At 49.4% G+C, this 22,180-nt stretch overlaps 1 protein-coding gene across 1 annotated transcript in view; it reads left to right on the plus strand.

The window, feature by feature from the left end:
• DAPK1 (death associated protein kinase 1) overlaps positions 1–22,180 on the plus strand; it is a gene marked incomplete at both ends in the record, with an annotated part of 182,068 nt that overhangs the window by 157,362 nt on the left and 2,526 nt on the right. The window contains 6 exons of the mRNA XM_080708667.1: positions 4,072–4,294; positions 9,753–9,941; positions 11,945–12,142; positions 13,061–13,199; positions 17,640–17,760; positions 19,949–20,137. Coding sequence (XP_080564793.1) covers positions 4,072–4,294; positions 9,753–9,941; positions 11,945–12,142; positions 13,061–13,199; positions 17,640–17,760; positions 19,949–20,137 — 1,059 coding nt within the window. The remainder of the gene's footprint in view (positions 1–4,071; positions 4,295–9,752; positions 9,942–11,944; positions 12,143–13,060; positions 13,200–17,639; positions 17,761–19,948; positions 20,138–22,180) is intronic.

The following is a 22,180-nucleotide window of genomic DNA, read 5'->3' on the forward strand; positions in this document are numbered from 1 at the left end:
CTTCTGTTACACTTCAAAATGTGTTAAGTTGCTTATCTGGAGTCTGGGATTCCCCCACATCTTTGAGGAAGTTTGCCTCTCTTAGAAATGTAAAAAGACCCCAGGCTTTTGGGCTCCTTCTATTCTCTTGCTAATTAGCCTTGGCACCTGGAAATCTGCAGCCCTTTCCTTGAAGCTCCTGAGGTTTTTTTTTTACTACCAAAAATATATTTTGAAATTAAAAATCTTTACCAATACTGGTACATTAATACATTTTGAAGCCTCTTCCTAATATTGGTACAACTCTGTCCATCTTGATGAGAGAGTTGTATACCAGCTTTTCTTTTCAAAGCCAAGGTGAAAGGCAAGTGGGTCATCTCAGCCCAGGCCGACAGCTCCTAGTGGGAGGAGAGAGGGTGTAGCAAGGAAATGTGCAAGGGCCCTGGCACAGGGGCAGGAGGGAGCATGGCACGGGGCCCTTTTCCATCCTTTAGCCTTTGAAAGCTTTTTCTGCCTGCTGTTCTCTGGCCCCTACTTGAAAAGTGAGACTGTGTGTTTGATCGTGTGATCACCCAGAATTGAGGGCATCAACAATTCTGAGCTCATTTCTAGGGTAAAATAAGATTTTGTTGAGGTCAGTCATTGTCTGGGAACCAGCATGTGAGCCTTGGCTCGTGCTCACATAATGCCACCCTGCCCAGCCTGAGGCTCATCATTCAGAGAGAGAGCAGCCCTGAGAAAGGCCTGATGCCCCTGCAGCTGCTGGGGGTGCTGGAGACGGTGCTCCACTGAGGCCAGAGAGGGAAAGTGGCTAAGGCACCAAACTCAAACCTCAGAGCGGCCGCAGCTTGCGTGCCTCAGTGTGACGGACGTGCCAAGGGCTGCCGACTACAGGAGGAGGATAAAGGGCCGACTCTTAAGACTCAAGTAGTCTCGGGTCAGCGGCGCACAGGCCACCTGGACTTACCTACAGCCATAGAAGGCACTGCCGAGAACTCCAGCCCACTGGGTGGCCCCCCGCGAGCACCTCTTTCAGAAAAGAACCCAGAGCTGTCCTTCCTCTGCGGTGGTCGGCGGGGAACCTGTCAAGATTTGAGGTTAGAAAAAACCAGAATGTTCCACAATCACTGTCCAGGGCTGTGGGTTCCAACCTAGCTGCCCCAACACTTCCTTTGTAATGCCGCTTAACTGTCCTGATAGAAAATCACACTGGGGAACACATCTACACAGATAATCTTAAAACAGTGCCCTAACTGGAAAGGTACGTACTTTGAAGGGACCTGTTCACAGTGGAACGTGATGCTCATGTCTCAGTATGCAAATGTTGGGATCTGAGCTGAGAAGAGTGGTGTGGGCAAAGCCTGCTCCTGTCCCCAGAGCTCTGAAGGCAGTTCCCCTGGGCACCGGCTGGACAGCTGATTGACCACTGGAAGGCCACAGGATCCTGTGAGTAGGGTTTTCAGAGGTAGAGGCACAAGCAGTCATGGTCCCTGTAAAGTACTTTCAAAGTGCATCAAACTACCATTTATATGAGATAGTTACAATCTTGCAATATTTAGGGCATATTAAGACATGGCCTGCCTAAACTCTCTGGGTTACATGTAAAAGGCAAAGACCTAGGCTCAGATGATTATAAAAGGGTTTTCTCCCATATAAGTGCTCAGCAGGTTTTTAGAAGCCTCAGTGACCTAGGAATCCTCTCCATTGTGAGGTGTTTTGTGTACAAGTTGTTGGGACACCTAGTATCCATTCTTCCAACACCCTGGGAACCAAGATTACCACTGCAGCTTTCCACAGGGCTCGCTAGAGGGCAGTGTTACCCCAGGTGCCGAGAATGACCTGTCCCAGCAAAGAAATCCAAAATGGCGTGAGAAAAATTAGGGTCTCCAGGGGCATCATATGAGTTTGCAATTGCACAGTTAATGGAAAAAGTAATGGTGTCTCAGCCAGAAAAGATCAGCAGACAATGAGCATCTCAGGATTTAGAGGTGACGAGGTGTGTGATTGCGCTGAGGTGCCCTCGCATGGGTCCCCCCGCACAGAGTCAGTCACACAGCACCTGCTCACTGAGCGTCCTACAGGTGCCCTGGCGTGGCTTCCCATCTGTGGTGGCTCCTGGTGGAGAAGGACAGCTCCATATGATTCTGCAGCCTGGTGGTATCATGATGGAGAGCCATGCCTGGCCTGAGCCTGAAGGGGGAGGATGCTTGCAGGAAGAGATGACAGGCAAGACTGGTTTTGTGGGGTGCGTGGAAAGTAAGCTAGAACAGAGGGGATCTTCTTGGGTGAGTGAAGAAAGAGACTTCAGGCTGCCTGCAACATTGGGAACCAGGCAGGAGGTGGTGGAAAAGAGGCTGGTGTGTGACCAAGGGGATGCAGGAGGGATGCCCCTCTGCCCAGACCTCCAGGCAGGTTGGGTTACCTTCCCCAAGTACTTGGACAGCACTGTCCCATTAAGAGTACTAATGTTATATTTGATGCCAAATTGTTCCTGTGTCTATGTCCCTCCAAGGCTGTGGATCTGGCTAAGTCTAAAATCTTCCAATTCTCAGCACTGGGTTTAGCACACTAGAGTCCCTCTTCTTTGCATGTGTTTGTGTGATGGTACTAAGTATTGAACTCAGGGCAATTCTACCTCCAAGCTAGACCCCCAGCACTTTTTAGTTTTTGTCTCACAGCCAGGCATGGGGGTGCGTCCCTGTAATCCTAGTACAGACAGAAGGATCATAGCCGCAGCAATTTAGTAAGGCTCTAAGCAACCTACTGAGACCCTCAATAACCTAGTGATACCCTGTTTCCAAATAAGAAATAAAATCAGGTTGGGTGTGTAGCTCAAATGCCTCTGGGTTCAATTCTCAATACCACCAAAAAAATTTAAAAATAGATCTTACTAGGTTGCTGAGAATCTTGCTATATTGCTGAGGCTGTCCTTGAACCTACAATCTTCTTCTTTCGGCCTCCCAAGTGCTGAGAAGATTACAGGAGTGTGCCACCATACCTAGCCGAGGTTCTCTTTTGCTTGAAGATAACTGGATGAGTGAGTGATTTGATTTTGCGTGTCTTAGTCCATCACTGCGACCAAAATCTCTGATACAAACAAGATAGAGGAGGAAAAGGTTATTTGGCTCATGGTTTCTGGGGTACAGTCCAAGGCAGATAGCATGGTAGCACAGAAAGTGACAGAGGACAGCACCTCATCTCATGGCAACAAGAAAACTGAGAGGAGAGGCCGGAGCCAGCCAGGGCCAGAGCGTCCCCACAGCCACATACCCAGTGACCTACCCTCCCCAGTCAAGCCCTGCCTGCTTAAATTAGCACCTAGTAAATCCATTCAAAATTTTGACCCACCATGGGTGTCTCCACTGATGCGGTTAGGGCCCCTGTTCATTTATTTCCTCTCTGAACACTTTTGCACTGCCAATACGTGACCTTTTCCAGGGGACATTCTATATTCAAACCAAAATAGGGAGACTCCTGCTTCTCCCTGTAGGGCTGAGAAGACAGTGCGCAGGTTGTTGGATCCTCCAGCCCCTCCACACAGTCGTCTCCATCTCCTGAAGCCCCTTCTCCCCACCCTCTGCTTCCATGACAGTGCAGTCAGGGAACCAGACCCTCCACCCCAAGAGGACAGGCTTCCCGGATGCTCACACAGGGCGCGTCCTGTTTTCTCTTTAAACTGTGGCCTCACAAAGGCACCACCCAATTTGTTATGCATCAGAATGGCAGGAGAATAGGAAAATCCATAGAGACAGAAAGCAGAGTGGTGGATGCCCGCGCTGAGCTGAGGGGATGGCCAGAGAGTGCTGACAGGTGGGGCTTCCTCGGCTTGATGAGAGAGAGAGCTCACCATCTAGAGAGCGGGGATGCTGGCACAGCTCTGCAAATGTTCTTTAAGAACGTGAACTGTACACTTTAAAATGTTGACCTTGATGCTATGTGAGGTTTACTTGAATTTTAAAAAGTTGAGTGGAGACAGAACAAGCCCGGGCATACTCTCTCTGTGCAGGGCAAATGGTGACCAGGCGGGAACCATCACCTGGGTCTGCCCAGGCTCCTCTCTGTGACTCACGGGCTCTTCTCCTCCTTGTCTAGGACACACACCGAGGGCTCTTCATCCAGCAGCTCCGGCCCACGCAGAACCTGCAGCCGAGAATCAAGCTCAAGCTGTTCGGCCACTCGGGCGCGGGGAAAACCACCCTGGTGGAGTCTCTCAAGTGCGGGCTGCTGCGGAGCTTTTTCCGCAGGCGCAGGCCCAGGCTCTCCTCCACCAGCTCCACCCGCTTCCCACCCTCGCCCCTGGCCACCAAGCCCACAGGTAGGAGCCTCCGGGGGCTTCTCTGACAGGTCGAGGCCGGGATGAAAGCTTCTTCTGCCTTGGTCACTGGCCCACTGAGGATCAGATCCATGGTCATGGTGGCTTTCAGCAGGTTCCAACAGGCCATAGACCTCATATCCACTCTGCTGTCGACCAGCGGTGGCTCGGTGCCCGGCCATCACTGAAGCCACAGTCAGGGAAGCCCAGAATCCCAGCTGAGCACACTGCAGAGCTGAGCTGTGTTCTACTCAAGGACTCTGCCCCTGGACTGATGCGGGTCCCAGCACAGCACACGTCCAGTACCAGCCCAGAGGGCACTCGCCCGTGTGCTTTCTTCCTGGAGAACAGTGGGTACCTCAGTCACGCCAGAGCCCAGGGCAGCAATACTGGGTCCTCTCGGAAGCACCCTTCCTGCTCAGCCCGGAGTTCGCTGTAGGATCTCAAAGATTGGTGGTTTTAACAGCTGGTCTCTGGCCACATCTGGCCTCCTTAGGAAGCTGTCTCCCTGCCTCCTGCAGAGATGATCAGTTCACTGCAAGGGGGCTGTCAGGATTCACACCCAGAGCTGCAGGGTTGCCCTTCCTTCCCCCCTGAAGTAGGGGCACCCACAGAGAGCAAGAGAAGACTGCAACTGGGTGGTATCCCACCAGACTCCCAATTTAGAGGGAGGGAATTAATAGAGAGCTTCCGGCCAGCCGGTGCAGTGTTGTGTGCCTGTCATCTCGTATTTGGGAGTTTGAGACAGGAGGATTGCAGGTTCAAGGCCAGCCTTAGCAATATGGCAAGGTGCTCAGTAACTTAGACCTGCTTTAAATAACTTTTTTTAATTAATAGAGTTTTAAGAAACACTTAGAGGTAGAATACTTCTGGGTTCAATCCCCACTACCACCACTCCCCAAAAATAGAGAAATTTAAGAAATTTCTAAAATGCCAGTGTTGTATATGTCTGCCTCAGAATCATTTTCTATACATGATATTACAGAAGTGTCATAGCAATTTTCCAGGATGAAACAAATAGTTTTAATTTGCTTCTCAAAGTCTTTCCTCTGTCGATGAAGAAGGATGTCTGGGGACACCAGGAGCTGGGGTGTAGGCTGAGACATACTGGCCCCTTTCAGTTTTCTTTCTCAGATCACAGCAATGCCGTTAAAACAACTGAAATGGATTTGTAGTTAGTATGGTGGCCATATTTCTAGTACACACTGCTAACATTTATTGAGCGCCAGCTGTGTGCCAGCGGCACAGAAGGGAAACATCCCTTAGAATCTACCTCTCCGCTCCCCTCCCCTCTGGCCAGTTTCCACACCTAGCCTCTGCAGTAGGCGTCTGACGAAATTCAGGTCAGGATGGCCACACTCGCCGAGCCTTGCCATATACAACCATGCAGTCTTGGCTGGTGCTTGGAGAGGCCTTGGTCACAAGGGTCAGTGACAGAAGACCCCTGGGGGGCGATCTACACCTGGCGAAGCACTGTCCAGCTCCTCAGCAGAGCCATGGCAGATCCAGGGAGGAGGCTGGAAACCCTGAGCAGGAATGCCTTCTCTGGCCAGGTCTTGCCATACCCACCTCCACAAGGCGGCAGCCGGCTTCTCCAAGGGCACAGAGAGGAGAGCAGAGCCTGGCATGGGTATGCCCCTGGGACTGCACTCCAGGGACCCCCAGGGCTGTGGTCTCAGAGGGGTGACCTGGCTTCCAGAAGTAACTGAAGGAAGGAAGCCTTGCCTGTGCATGCTCCCTCTTGAGAGCTAGCCCAGGGATGCGCCCACCCTGGGGAGTCCATGGGAACGTTCAAGTCCTAAGGAAGTAACACATGCCAGAAGGGGACGAGAGAAGCCAAAGGGAAGGAACCCCAAAAGGCTGTCCAGCCTGAAGGCAGCTGCCCCGTGGACAGCAGACTAGACATCTTTGGGAGCGCGTGGCAGAAGGACAAGAGCTGCCTGTGCCCACCGGGGCTCCAGGTGCCGCACACCCATCATCTTATTTGATTCTCTGACTCTGGGAGGTCAAGTCATCCTAGGCAATGGACCAGCCGCCGGCGCCTGTTGACAAGCTGGCAAATTCACTTTAGAGCAAGGGAGAAGTGGAGGGGGGAAATGAATTAATGGCGGGCACTTAAACCAAGAGATCTCACCTAGAAACCTGAGTATCTGGCTTCTTGTGGAAGATTGGACTCATCTTCCTGCCTGGCAGTGATTGGGGGGAGGGCGGGAACCCCACTGAGAGGGACGGACGAAGGTTGCAGATCCCCGTTCCCCACCCCAGCTCCAGGAGTCCAGTGGAGTGGGAGTGAGACCGCAGTGCACGTCCTAAAAAGCACATGTACAAAATTCTGCTCCGTGGCCACATGGCATTTCAAACGAGTGGACAAAGGGAGTCCACTTGGACAGGGATGCTTTGGGATGTGGGGTCCCCGGGCTTTGTTTACACCTGATCACTATGAAAGGTGAGCTGGCCCCAGGTAAGTCTGGCCAAAGCCAGTAGCCTCTGGGAGGTCCCAGACAGGGACAGAGTGCGTAACCCATGGCGACCCGGGTTTCTTAATGCCCAAAAAGGCCATCTGCTCCTGAGGGGTGGCTGAGTGTTTGTGGAAACAGTCCTGAAGCAGCAGGATTCTGTCACTAAACCAGCACCTGCTGTGGCCAGGTAAGAGGTGGGAGCTGTGCCCACTGGCCCCGCAGCGTCTCCTCCTCCCTCGCTGGTGGAGACGGTGTGTCCTGGTGTAACCAGCCGCCTCAGGGCCAGGGAGCTGCCACAGGAGTCACAGCTGGGGCGGGAGCCGAGCCCAGAGAAGATGTCACCAACTCTGGGCCCGGCAGGTCACTGGTCACTTCTGGGCCCCACAACTCATTCATTCTCCTAAGCAGAGCAGGACTCAGGCGAAAGAGCCCGGAATTAATGCAGATGGGCGGAGCTGGGGCTCTGGTAGCAACTGTGCATGCTGGGGAACGGAAGTAGCCAGGTCTTTATAGACACCCTGGAAGAGGCCCCCGAGTGTGTGCCTCCAGGGAAGGCGTCTGTCTCCACAAACGACAGTGCTGTCGCCTCAGAGTGGCACTGTGCTTCCGCCTGGTCAGGCCTCATTTCTTTCCCTGGGAGAGATGCCCACAGGGGACATGTCTGTCACAAGGACAGTAAGAATTTTAAGAATGTTGGCCTTCTCATGAACACCCTGAAGGCAAAGGCTGAGCTCCAGCCAGGAGACATGGTGGGTCTTCCTCAGTAGAGTGCAGCAGGCCCTGCTCACAGGCCCAGGACGCTGCCCAGTCTCCCGCCAAAGCCTGCTCGCCCGCAGGGTGCAGCTGGGTGAGTAGAGCTGGAGGCGATAGAGGCCTCCCTGCATTATTCCCATTGGACAAACTCCAGGAGCCCCTGTCATTAGCGTGGCAGGGAGGATTCTGAACTCACACGCTGGCCTGACAGGGGCCTTGGACACGCTACCTCCACTGAAGCCACACTCCCTTGCCCTCTGCCTGCTGCGAGCCGCACTCAGCTCCAAGGCCCAGAAATGTCCAGCCTCAAGAGAGGAGCAGCGGGGAGCTGTCCCTGTCCTCAGCAGAGAGCAGCAGGCTCAGGAAGTCCCTTCTGACTCTGGCTCCAAAGTGGGCTCTCCACTGGGCTCTGTCTCTCGGTACCACTGGGTGGCAGTTGTTAGCAAGAACAGAACCAAGTTTTCACTCTGGGGTTCCTGCCTTAGATCCTCTACAATCTGTTTTCATTATTCTCTGTGCAAACCCAGTTCTAACCTTGTGTCCTCCCGTGAAAACTATCACCGAGAAGCACCAACAGTGTCCACCCGCAGACGCTGCTGCCCCCCGCAAGCTCGGGCCCAGAGGCCACTAAACACGGTCTGCCCCTGACGTGGTGGAGGCACAGGTGCTGTGGCATGGGGGAGTGGACAGACCCATTCCTGGGAGCCGCCAGAGCTCTGTGGGACTTAGGCCAACGATCTGCAGAGAAACCCACTGACGTGGCAACCACGACGTCCTCGGGGATGCGGCACCGTGTTCTCCTCACATCCCTGTTCGCCGAGTTTTAGACTTTTATAATCAGAATAAATGTAAAAAGCCCCTTCCTCTGGCCTTCCACCTTTCCATGTACCCAGCCCTGCCCCTCTGTCCAGTTGCTGCCTCCTCCCTCTCGCCTTGGCTGGCCCGTCACCCATGTCCTGAGTTCACTGTTGGTCTTTTAGCGTTTGGGTCACCAGTTTTAAAAGCCAGGCCGTCCAGGTGAAGGAGTCATGCCTTTGTGACTGAAGTGTCTGTCACTGCTAATCACGAGGCGAGGGTGCTGTCGGGCACAGCTCTGCTCATTGGATGCGCCGCTCTTCAATGCTTACAAAGCAGGCCAGGCCCGGGCCACAGCCCTGAGCCAGACACGGCTTCTGTCCTCATCATTGTGAGACTGATCGGAGGCCACCAATCAGTGAGGCTCAGACTTTGTCACACAAAGATACTCCCCATCCCTGTTGGCCACCATTACTATTTACATAATATTGTCTTAAGCTCCCTTCCTTACTTTACTAAATATATATTGGCTTGAAAGGTTAATTCCTTGCCATAAATGGGAAAACAGTACCGCTGCCAGAGGTCAAAATAAACAACTCACAACACACGGAGTGACTATGCGCTGGCTACACGCTGTGTCCCAGCCCTCGTTATTAAAAGGAAAGAGGGCGCTTTCTGAAGAAATGCTAAAGTCACAGTGCCACGGATTGAGGCTTGAGGCCGGAGCAGCTAAAAGACCTCGAAGGGGGTTTTCAGAATGTTCCTGCTGAGCGACTCAGCATCATCCAGTGCCGAGTCACTTACAGCTTACTTGCTACGTGGCTACTACTACTTACTGTTGCTTGGCATTCAACCCCAAACAACTCAGTGTACAGAGTGGTCCTCACTGGCATCAGCCAGGGTCCTGGTGGAGAAGACCCCAGAGAGTCACAGGCAAAACCCAGGGGCATGTAGGGGAGATGGTAAGGCACCTAGGGACGGACACCAGCGGGAGGCCACTGCCCCCCGGGGCTCAAAAGAGAAGAAGCAGAACCCCAGTGGTCTGGAAGTGCTGAGGAGAATCTGCACAGGCAGAGCTAGCGCCCTGCGGACAGGCACACTAGTCAGGGAAGCAAGCGGTAGGAATCGAGAAGGGAGGAAAACGCCAGGCCTTTCTCTCCTCCTGCCCTTTCTGGAGCTCCCCACTGGCTGCCCCCGAGCCAAATGGCAAGCGGGCCTGCAAGATGCCATCCCTAGGGCAGGCTCTCTGGATGGAGAGCAGGACACTATGTGGGAAGGAGGGGCCTGCAGAGACGGCCACATAGCACACCTGGGGGCACAGAGGCCAGCCCTAAGCACGCCTGGCAGGCGGGGATGGAGGCGTTCTGGGAAGGACACTGGGACGAGGCCGGGAGGGAGGAGTCGGCGCACGTGCTGCCCCGTACTGGTCTCACTCGGTCCTCTCTGGCCCGCAGTCTCCGTGAGCATCAACAACCTGTACCCCGGCTGCGAGAACGTGAGCGTGAGGAGCCGCAGCATGATGTTTGAGCCGGGCCTCACCAAGGGGATGCTGGAGGTGTTCGTGGCCCCGTCCCACCACCCGCACTGCTCGGCCGATGACCAGTCCACCAAGGCCATCGACATCCAGAATGCCTACCTGAACGGTACGCCCCGCCTTTTCTGAAGGGAAGACCTGCAGATTTCCTGAGTCACTCCCCAAAGGGCTTGTCCTGATGGCATCTGTCTCCCCCAGAAAACATCCAACAGAAACTGTTACTGGTAGTGACCCAGGACTGAAATACAGCTGACTCATACCCTCTAAAAAAGCAAAAAACTAAACACTAGGGTATCATTAGCACCCAGGCAAGCACCGGGCACTTAATTCATGATCAGTAAATGACTGAGGAATAAATCGATACCTTTCTTTTTTTCTTTTCTTTTTTTTCCTTTTTTTTTTTTTTTAATTTGCTAAGGATGGAATCCAGGGGCATGCTACCTCTGAGCTACATACCCAGGTCTCTAAATTGCAGAGGGCCTCACTAAGTTACTGAGGCTGGCCACAAACCTGCGATCCTCCTGTCTCAGCCCTAGTCCTGGGATTACAAGTGTGCTCCACCATGCCCGTCTTAAATAAATACTTTTTTTTTTTTTTTTTTTTTTTTTTGGTGGTACTGGGGTTTCTCGAAGCCCTTCTACCTCCAGGCTACACTCCCAGACCTATTTTTTTTTTACATTTTTATTTGGAAACAGGGTCTCCTAAGCCAGTGCGCACGGCTGGCTTTGAACCTACGCGATCCTCCTGTCTCTGCCTCCCAAGCGTGGGGATTACAAGCGTGCGCCACCACGCCTGGCAAATCAATACCTTTTTAAAAGCAGAACTGAACACTGGTTTAGATGGGAAACCTCATGAAGCAGACTCCACCAGTGATACTAGTGATTCGATGGACTAAATATGAGAAAGGTTATTATAAAACACATCTAGAGCCCCAGCTCTTGTCAAAAGCGAGTAGTCACCTTGGTTCCGTTTCTGTTGAGGCCCCTTCCCTATCTCCTTGTGGTGATCCAGACACCAGGAGAGGCCAGCCTTGGTCTTTTAGAACAACTAGTTCTCCTGGGAATCCCCTCGTTCACCAAGGAGGGCAAAAAATGGTCACTCTGTACCCAAAATTAACTTACATTTCATAGTGAGTTGGGGTGAAGACAAGTACTGAGATTGAATACGGGGACATTCTACCTCTGAGCTACCTCTGAGCTATTTTATTTTATTTTATTTTATTTTGAAGCAGTGTCTTGCTAAGTTGCTGAGATTGGCCTCAAACCTGCCATCCTCCTGTCTCAGCCTCCCAAATACCGGGCTTGCAGGCATGTGCCACTGCACCCAACTCATAGTGACATTTACACATAGTATTTTATACCCCATCTTTTGCCAAATGTAACTTATGCTCATTTCAGGACATGACATCTTTTCTTATATGGTCTCTCATTTATTTTCTCCTGACCTTTGGAACAAAGGGAGCAGTTTGCTCCCTGACTCCTTCTTTGTCAGGAATAAACTGTAAGTAGAGGGAGAATATGTGTGTATTAAGGATGTGAACTGTGTGGTTATGGATGCCCTGCTCGGGCTTCTATGAAATCTGATAGGACGGCTCCTTGATGTCTTCCCAGATGGGTCCCATTCTTTCTACACCAGTATTTAAAGTGGAGAAAGTGTAGGATATATAAATATATATACATATATATGTATATGTATATGTATGTATGTGTATGTGTATATGTATATGTATATGTGTATGTGTATATGTATATATGTATATATATGCATATATGTATATATGTATATATACATTGCATATATATATAAAATATTCACACATATACCTTTCTAGGGTATTATGAGTAGGTATGATATAGACATAGCCATAGATATCATTTGAATTATTTAGGAAAAGAGACAAGCAGACACAGACAGAAATAGAGAAACAGACATGGTCTGTATGCTGTCGATATAAATACTACATATGTGTATCTGTACTTCGTAGACGTGTGGATATACAGATGAACGCTGCGGATGTCGCTACGGAATGCTTAGAGCGCCCAGAAAAGTTTGTTATTGGAGTGTGGCGGTGGTGCTTCGTGACCGTAATCTCTTATCTCTCCCTCTCCGTAGGAGTTGGTGACTTCAGTGTTTGGGAGTTCTCTGGAAACCCCGTGTACTTCTGCTGCTATGACTATTTTGCCGTAAACGACCCCACGTCCATCCACGTCATCGTGTTTAGTCTAGAGGAGCCCTATGAGATCCAGCTTAACCAAGTGATTTTCTGGCTCAGTTTCCTGAAGTCGCTGGTCCCGGTTGAAGAGCCCATAGGTGAGCTGGGCCCCGGGGATGGGCGTCCTTCTTGCTCTGCTCCCGCCCTTACGGTTGGCCTCCCCCAGCCCAGGTCGAGCTCGGCCTGCAGCGTGGCCCACGGCAGCGGCTTCCTGCCGGTCTCCTTCCCACAGGCGAGTCCACTCTTCGAAGCCTCCCGAGCTCAGCGGGTCACTGCGGCCGGCGGGGAGTTTGTCCCCGACCCGTGTTCCTGTCTCAAAGGCCCAGTTCTGAGTCCTCCCTTGGGCGCCATCTCTCACTTCCTTCTGTGCATCAGAGTCAGAGCCATTTTTGCCGGGTACACAGTGGAATCCTCCTTCCACAGCTCCTGCTCCTCTCCCAAAAGGGCCCATAATTTGGCAGCAGAACGAGCAGATCTGTTAAGCATGGGGAAAAGGGACCGGGTAAACAGAGGCTGTACTCAAAGGAGAGGATGACACGGAATCACTGCTTGTTCTTTGCGAACATCAGGAGAAGCAGCCTTTCCCGGGGGAAGTGCCGCACGCAGCAGACAGTTTCTCTCTCCAGGAAAGCATAGGATAATAACATTAATTGGGCTTCATCTCCCTCGGGGCACTGCCACCTTTGCCTGTCTTTCTCCTCTGCCCCGTTTTCTGTTTCATCGTTCCCCTCAGCGAGAGGCCGTCGATGTGAGTTGCTTTCTTAGATTCTGTGAAGGGCGCCCCTTTTTCAGAAGTCGTGTCCCCCTCACAGCAATGCTCTCTGGAGGGAGCCTAGGGAGTTGGCTTTTGTGCTGGGTCGGTCCTGGCTGAGAGCCCCCTGAGGCCCTGTTGTTACCTGGCCACCAGGGCCTTTGAGGGGTGAACAGCACAGAGGGCCTGGGGCTGTCATGCCCGCGCTGGGCAGGAGGGTCAGTGGTCACCACTCACTTCTTGACTCCACCCGCTCTGCCCCCAGCCTTTGGCGGCAAGCTCAAGAACCCACTGCGAGTTGTCCTGGTGGCTACTCACGCCGACATCATGAACGTGCCTCGGCCGGCTGGAGGCGAATTTGGATATGACAAAGACATGTCCTTGCTGAAAGAGATCAGAAACAGGTAAGGCCCGCAGCCCGGAAGCCGTCCGGATGGGACAGCACGGTGAAGTCACGGACCCAGCGAGGGACGAAAGGCTCTCCCTGGGTTCATCTTTTTCTTGTATGTTTCACTCTTACCAATGCAGTGAGCACACATATAACAACCTGAGCGCAGACAAAGAGCAGATAGTCAAGAGCCTCAGCCCGCCCGCTTCTCCTGTCTCCCAGCACCGCCGCCCTTCTGGTGGTCGCTTTAGATTTCAGGTTTTTGCATGATTACCACCATAGCACTGATCGGTATTTCTCAACATACCAATTCCAACCACTAGTGGGTCTTGAAATTATGTAGGGGATCTTAACCAACTTTTGCTATAATGGGACCAGATGGTAAGGAGTGGGGCAGAACAGAATAGCTCAAAGTACGTTTCATGCCATGCATTATTGGAAGTCTTTGTATCACTTATTACATGCGGGTGAGCAAAGAGTCAAAATAACTTTTTACTTTATTATTTATTTATTTATTAAAATGATTTATTTTACTTTTATTTTTTCTATATTAGTTTTTGTTGTTGTTGTTGTTGTTGTTGTTGTTGTTGTTGCTATAATGAAATGCCTGAGGCTCGGTACTTATAAAAAAAAAAAGAAGTTTGTTTAGGTTGCAGTTTTGAAGCAGAAGGTCCAAACAACACGTCCTTAGTTCTTGCACGGGCCTTCCTGGATGTGTGACATCATGGTGGGAGAGGGCATGAGAGGAAGATACCACCTGTGGAGAAAGGAAGCCAGAGAGAGACTCAGGGTCAGCTCTTTCTTTTATAACCATCATCTCGTGAGGACTAACTGGGAGCCCACGAAAGCTTTATTAATCCATTTGGAGAGTAGCACTCCAATGACCTTAGTCACATTCAATTAAACCCCGTCCTGTGTGTGTGTGTGTGTGTGTATATGTGTATTATTCTGGGAATTGAAACCAGGGATATTCTACCTCCAAACTACACTTCAGACCTTTTTAATTTTTATTTTGAAACAGATTCTCACTAAGTTGTTGAGGGTCTTGCTAAATTGCTGAGACTGGCCTTGAACCTGTGATCCTCCTGTCTCAGCCTCCTAAGTACCATAATTACAGGCATGTGCCACCCTGCCTGGCTAGGCCAGGCCCCACCTCTTAAAGTTTTCGTCACCATGCACATCACCACACTGGGGCTGAGCCTCCCACACATGAATCCTTGGAGAATGAACAAACACATCTGAAGCATAGTGATTCCATCAAAAAGTTTGAACCTGCAGCTCCATATAATATGCTAGAAACTCAAATCTCAAATTGTCAATTTGAGATGCATACCTGTTGTCTTCCTGATATAGAAAATGTGTCTGACTTCCGGGAAGATGGCGACCAAGAAAAGCGGGGCTTAAGAGCCCTGCTAACAACCAATCTCCACTACCACAAAATCAGCGCCTTTCATAGCCAGAAAACACCATCACCAGAGAAACAAAAAAATCACCAGGCTCCAGAGAGAAAGTGGACTAAGAACAGAGCTCAGAGCCACAGAGGAGATACACCGGCCTCACGCCCGAGGACGCAGCAGCAGCGCCATACTGCCGGCGGCAGTGGCGAATTCACCGGACGGCTACAGCAAGCCAAGGTGAGCCGCTGCAGAACAGCCAGGTGGGATCTTTCGGCGCAGGAAGCATCGAAAGCTCCCAGTGGCTGAGCTCAACACAAGCAGCAGGGACTCAGAGGGCGTGGCAGCAGCGCCATATTGCCACTGGCGACAGCATTAGTGAATTCCCCGAGTCCAGTACAGCTACATCTGCGTACTCAAGAACAGTGAGTCAAATTGCGGGCCACAGAGGAGAAATCCCAGTACTGTACTCCCTGGGACTTGACCCAGTGAGGGAGTGGCGGTGGCAGAGATATCACACCATAGGAGAACGTGCAACCTGGCACCCCCCATAGTTTAAAGCAGCCTCTATCGACTCCCTGGGTCGGAGACTCTGTGATACAACCCAGTAAAGGAGTAGTGGGGTCTGAGATACTACAGACTCGAGATCCAGAGTCCCTTAAGTGAAGCCGTAGTGACCCAGGGAAGAACCCAGAGAAGGCACAAACCTCCGAAATCATGGGAAAGAGGAATAACACTGGAGCAATGAATGCCCCCAACCCCACATCAGAACCCGATAAAACAGAAAATCAGAGATTTCTAGAAGATCAAATCAGGAAAATAACTGTAGAAACAATAGAGGTGCTTCGAAAAGAACTCAGAGAGAGCCAAAAAGAGATAAAGGATGCAATTAATGAAGTAAAGGCCTCAATTCAAAGCACAAACAACCGATTAGACCACATGGAGAACAGAATCTTGCTCTTAGAAGATGATCATTCCAAAAATGAACGCATAGTTTCTAACCTAGAAAAAAATATCCGACAGTAGGAATCTGACATTGAAGAAATATGGGCCCATTTTAAGAGAGCTAACCTAAGAATAATTGGAATAGAGGAGGGAAAAGAAAGTGATACCAAAGGGATCAACAATCTCTTCAAGGAAGTAATAGCAGAAAATTTTCCAAACATAGAGCAAGAGGTTGATACACAGGTCCAGGAAACTTACAGAACTCCCTTTAGACAGGATCGGAGAAGAGGATCCCCACGCCACATAATTGTCAAAATGACCAATGTGGAAGCCAAGCAGAGAATCTTAAAGGCAACAAAAACAAAGGGCCAAGTGACATTCAGAGGCAAACCAATTAGAATCACTCCAGACTTCCCAAACCAAGTCATGAGAGCCAGAAGGGCTTGGAGTAACATATTCCAAACTCTGAAAGAAAACAACTTCCAGCCAAAAATTTTCTACCCAGCAAAACTTTCTATCAAATTAGATGGAAAAATAAGAAGCTTCCATGACAAACAGAAATTGAAGGAATTTATGTCTTCAAAACCAGCGCTAGAGAAAATACTCAAAGAGATTAACTACAAAGAAGAAATAGGTAACACACACCAGAACCAGAGAAACAAGATTTTCCACCCAACAGACAACTAAGATTGGTTATCTGTGGAGATTCATTATTTATGTTAGTCTTTTACCTATCTCTAAATGGTATTGTTTGCCTTTATTGTTGTTAATTTTTAGGATTTCTAGTTGGAATATTAATATACCTTCAGATATAGCATTTGGAAATATTTTATCCAATTCTATTAGTAACTTTTAACTCTGTTTACATTGTCTTTGGATATACAATATTTTTTTATTTTTTAGGGAGTTTGTATACTCTTCTGTTGCCTGTGCCATTGAAATCATATCCAAGAAATCACTGCCGATTTCAATGTTGTGAGGTTTTATGACCCAGATTTTCTTCTAAAAGTTTATAGTCTTAAGATTTATATTTAGGTCTTTTATCTATTTTGAGTTAATACTTGTATATGGGATTAGGTAAGGGTCCAATTTTATTCTTTTCCATGTAATTATTATTTTTCAACAATATTTAGTTAAAAGATTATTATTTCCACCACCAAATGTTCGTGGAAACCTTGTCAAAAATAACTTGACAATATATGGAAGAATGTATCTCTAGGCTTGTACTTAACTCCAATGGTTTATATATCTGCCTTTAGAACAGTACTACACTGTTTCAATTATTGTAGCTTTATATGGTTTGAAATCAGAAAATATATATCTTCTAGCTTTGTTCTTTTTCAAGATCATTTTGGGTATCTAGAATCCATATTCCATATTAGGATAGATTTTTTTCTGAAAAATAAATATATAAATATGTGATAGTTTCACCTAAAAAATAGAAAAAAAATTCTCTGGTAAGAAATGAAGCAAAAAGAAATATTGAAATGTTATCTTTAAGTCATCAAAAGCTTGGTATCAGACAAATGAAACTGTTATGTGAGATTATCATTTTTAATTTTAATACTTGCTATAATACTAGATGTCAACCACTAAGCCAAACATGGGAAGGAGGGATGGGGAGAGAATGGGGTGGGGATCGGGTGGGGGCTGACTGGGCGATGTGTGCATGTATGTCTACAAAAGTTTGTATCCCACTATGATGTATGAATACAGTGCACCAATAAAATAAATAAATTTAAAAAAAAAGAAAATGTGTCTGCTACAAGTATCTCTAGGTTGCTGGTATAGCTTTAGTATTCTGCCTCTGATCTTGGTCTCCCTTCTCCCTCTTCTCACTTGAAAAGTGACCGCATAGGCCTTTCCTCCCCGATCGGGAGGAGCAGACTCTTCATGATGTGTACCTTGCTCTGTTTGGAACCCCAGAGCTCCTTTCGTTTGCCCCAAACCTCTGCATCAGAGCTGGGCACAAACAGCAGGGCCAGATGGGCCTCTGTGGGGCCAGCTGGACTTTCCCTGCCTCCAGCTGGCCTCTGGGTCCAGTTGGAGCCCGGCCCTGCGTGGAAAGGCCCAGTGCAATTGATTCAGGCCTGACGAGCTTTCTGCTCTTGCCCTAGGTTTGGGAACGATCTTCATATTTCCAATAAGCTGTTTGTGCTAGATGCCGGGGCTTCTGGGTCTAAGGACATAAAGGTACTTCGGAATCACCTGCAAGAAATTCGGAGCCAGATTGTCTCAGTAAGTATCTCTTGGAGGGACCTGGAGCCGGCCTCCCCTGTCACCATCGTGACTGGGTACTGCCCTCTTGGTTGGTTTGATGTTCAGGGGATGGCTTCTCAGTAGGACCCAAGACTAGAGGGCTGTATAGACTTAGCGTTATCCTGTTGCTCTGGGGTAAGGCAGGAAGAGAGAAACAGGAAGTAGTCCTTGATGGAGGGTTTTTGCAGGAAAGGTGGACCACTTCAGACTGTATGATATTTTCAGTTTTACTGGTTTGTTTAAATAGAAATTTTCTTTCGACAAACTACACGAGCAATTCTAAAGTGCTTTGTTGTGGAATGTTTAGAAAACTCAGAAAAGTAGAACTGCAGTCACTAACAAAATTTTTTGAGGGACATGTTTAGAAAATTCAGCAGAAATAGAAAAACAGTCACTAACAATTTATAATAGATGAGAACAAATGGATTGAGATTGTGTTCTTGCTGCAAGTAAGATCTGAATAAATATTCATTTTTCCCAAGTTCCATAAACTTAGTACAATTTCATCTGAATGGGATGGAGAGGGTTGGGGCTTTTATCGTAGGATTCCAGTGGAAGGATAAATAGAATATATTATAAACATTCTGTCATCAGTACAATTAAATAAGAACAGCTTAGAGAGTGTCCACATAAATCATACTATATATAGAAATTTAACAGTAAAAAAATGCTATTTTAATTTAGGGGAAGAAACATTTAATAAGTTATCCGACACAAGTGGTTATCTTCCTGGGAGAAAATAAAGTCACATTATCCTGCTCACTACAGAGCCCAAAAGTCAATAGATAGAAGCTTTTAAATGTGCAAATAAAAAAAGTATCTTGAGCAGAAACTTTGGAGAATGTATCTAAAAAAAAAAAAAAAAAAAAAAAAAAACTAGAAACTTTCCAGTAAAGTATACCTAGTTAACAACAAACACATTTTTAAATCATGGCAAAAAATATTCATGAACAAAGTTAAAAATTAAAAATAGAAGGGAAAATCAAATTCAATGCCAAAGCCTCTGACATTGGCTTAATCCATAAATGTGCTAAAAGGTCTCCAAAACTGCTAGGAAATGGAAAAACCTGCTAAATGGGGGGGGGGGGGGGGATGCTAAACTGTTCTTAGGAAAACTCTGACTGGGGTGTAATCCCCTCCCCAGCCCACTGGGGTCGCCTTTGATCTATTTTCCCTTCCAGAACCTTGAGCCTGCAACACCGGGCTCTCATTCCAGATGCGCTCAAAATTCCCTGGAAATCCTCCCCTCCCTCAAGAAAACCAGGCTCCTTGCTTTCCTCTCAGCTCCCTCCTCCGGCACAGCTGGCAGTCGACCGTGGTGGGGCAGGTCTCTGGGAAGCGGGTCCCAGAAACCGTGGGCATTGGTCTGGAAGCAAACAGCAGCCTGCGAAGAGCCCAGGGCTCCCAGGTTTGCTCAGAGCCTCCGTTCTCCAGGCACAGGGAATCCTGAAGATTATGAGCCAGCCCGGCTGAGGCAGATCAGCTGCTTCACACACACCGTCCCAACTCCTGAGCCCAGGCAGGGGAGCCCCGAGGGGAACTGCCTCCATCTCTGAGAATTGTGCCTTTTGATGAAGAAGTGGAATTGAGCTGCTATTCAAAGCGTGATTTGGGGGGAGGCCTAACTAGCGGTGCAGCGTGGGGTGTGGCTCGGGGGGCTTCTGTTCAGGATGGTGTGTTGGTTCTATGCACTTGCAACCTGGGCTGGTTCATTTAACCGACCTAAAAGGTTAAAAACCAGCATCAAATCAGTTACCAAGAATTGGATTAATGTGAAACAACATCTCGGCCACAGTCCCCATGAATGCCTGCTGAGGAGGGTGGTGGTGAGACTCACTGCTTCCCACTCGCCTGACTGCGTAGTTACTCATGGAGAGGGAGAGGGTTAGTGGGAAAGGGAGGGGTGACAAAACATCGGGAGTTGATGACCATTACTTTACGGGTTGAATTCACAATTCCGAAAACATCACTGGAAAGATTCGCCCTCTGTTTAGCATGACGGACCGAGCTGACGAGCCTCGACCGCACTGTCCACTTGATAAACAGATTCTGCTTTAAGGCGTCAGTGAAGCACTAACCTTCTCAGGGCTGCACCTGCACAGCGCCAGCTCATTCACGGCTCCATCGCCCCCTCGTGGCAGCTAACCTGTCCCCCTCCCTGCTCTAGGGCTGCCCTCCCATGACCCACCTTTGTGAGAAGATCATCTCCACGCTGCCCTCCTGGAGGAAGCTCAATGGGCCCAACCAGCTGATGTCGCTGCAGCAGTTTGTGTACGACGTGCAGGACCAGCTGAACCCCCTGGCCAGCGAGGAGGACCTGAGACGCATCGCGCAGCAGCTGCACAGCGCCGGAGAGGTGAGGACTGCGTGGGGCCAGGAGGGGCCCCGGGGGGTGCTGGGAACACGGTTTTGTCCCAAGGTCCAGCTCCCGGCGAGAGCATGAGGCTTGGGAAGCAGAGCAGACTGGCCAGTTGCCCACAGTGTTTCCAGATGTGAGGCTGCTACAGCCTCCGATGGCCCACAGACCGGCATGCTTCCACGCCACCTTAGCAGGTTCTGTTTCCTTTTCTTGCTGTTGTCTTTGGGCTCCTGTTGGCAGGCCAGGGCCCTGCCCTGGGTGCCTGGGTCCCCTCACTCCCCCTGGTACCTGGTACCTCTCTGCCCTTCCTGGCGGCTCGCAGGGTGGCTGGCCCCATGGGGCGGGAGGCTCCAGCTCCAAACAGAATTCCTAGATTGACCGACCATTGCATAAAGGTGGTGAGGTGTCCTCACCTCACAGACAGAATGCCTGAAGACACAAAGACAGAGAAATGGGCTCCTAACTGGAGAGGCACGTTCAAAGGCCCCAGCAAGTGATGTGAGCCAGAAACAGCAGGGATCGGAACACTTGGCTCTTGTGTGACCTTTAGCACTGGGGTGCGATTTAGAAACCCTGTTCTAATCACATCCCATCCCCATCCCCGGAAAGGGCATCACCTTCGCCTTCCTACATGCTGTGAAACCGGGAGGCAGCGTGAGCTAGCGGGGGCCAAGAGCAGCCATTCTGAATACTAAAAGCACGGCCCAGGGAGGTGGCACACGCTCGTCATCCCAGCATTCGGGAGGCTGAGACCAGAGGATCGAGGTTTGCTCACAGCCTCAGTTACTTAGTGAGGCCCTCTGCAACTCAGTGAGACCCTGTTTTGGAATAAAGAATAAAAAATAGGGCTGAGGGTGTAGCTCAGAGGTAGAATGGGTTCCATCCCCAGTACTGCAATGTATACATATTAAAAGCTAAACCAGAAGCTCAGCTATCTAATCTTGGGGGCTCTGTCATGGCCACATTTGTACAAGTATTTTTGAGGCTAATATTGAATCCAGAAGCCAGTGACCCTGAAGACTGGGGCCTCAAGCGGTGGTTTAGTCAACTTTTTAAACTTCCAGTAAATAACCAGCTATTCTGCAGACTCCTCCAGTGATAATGTAAAGCGATTCAGTGCAAGCAAGACTGGCGAACCGTCACAGAATAGATCATGACACTGCTGGGTATAAAGCATGTCTCCACCTTAACAGTCAGCTCAGTCCTTTGGCACGGTAGTCCCCAGCAACGCTTTAGGTCATACACTGATGCTTGCGGGGCTTTTACTCTTATTTTTTTATACTTTTGTGAATGCATTGCGGTTGTACACCTAGCGAGGTTAAAGTGATTTAAACATGAGTGCACACAGCTCTCGGTGCTGTTTCTCGGCATCCCCCCCCCCGCCCCTTCCCCTCCTGTACCTGAGCAACCAGGAGTCATATTTCATATGTTTTCAAAGAATTATCTGAGCTGTTTCCTTCCTTAATCCTCCTTTTTCCTCTCCCTTCCTTTGAGATTTTAATAAATAAATGAAGATTTACGAGGAGGGGAAAGGGAAAGGGAACCTCAGCGAGTGGGCCCGCTCAGTCCAGCTCCAGCTCTCCTCCGGTGCCGGTGCTGCCTTCTAGAAACTGCTCCGGACTTATTTGTGTCTCCTGAAGAGTCCTTCTGGCTTTTCTGTGGTCCAGAAGCCCACACAACACTTTGTGAGCTGTCTCCTCTCCTTAGTCTCCTCCATTAGGGATGACCCTCCAAATGCCATGTCCAGAACTAAATAGGAAAGGGCTACAGCCTCCGTGAATGCTCAGTCTAAGGCTCAGTTAGGAACAGAACCACCCAGAGAAGGCTTTTGAAAGGCCTGTGCCAGACGAGGGCAGACGAGTCCCCCTGCGCTGACAGGCACAGCCTGAACCCCCCGAGAGGAAGAAGCCACCCTGGATCTCCGTTATTTGTGAACAATTCTAGAACAGGGAAGAAACAAAGGAAGGGTAACTGTCCCCTAAAGGGAAAGGTGACTTCACTCTGTGTTTTCGTCACAATTTTTGTTTTCTTTTCTTTAAT

This window comes from Muscardinus avellanarius, assembly GCF_963383645.1.
Source record: "Muscardinus avellanarius genome assembly, chromosome: 13".
In the NCBI taxonomy this organism is placed as follows: Eukaryota; Metazoa; Chordata; class Mammalia; order Rodentia; family Gliridae; genus Muscardinus; species Muscardinus avellanarius.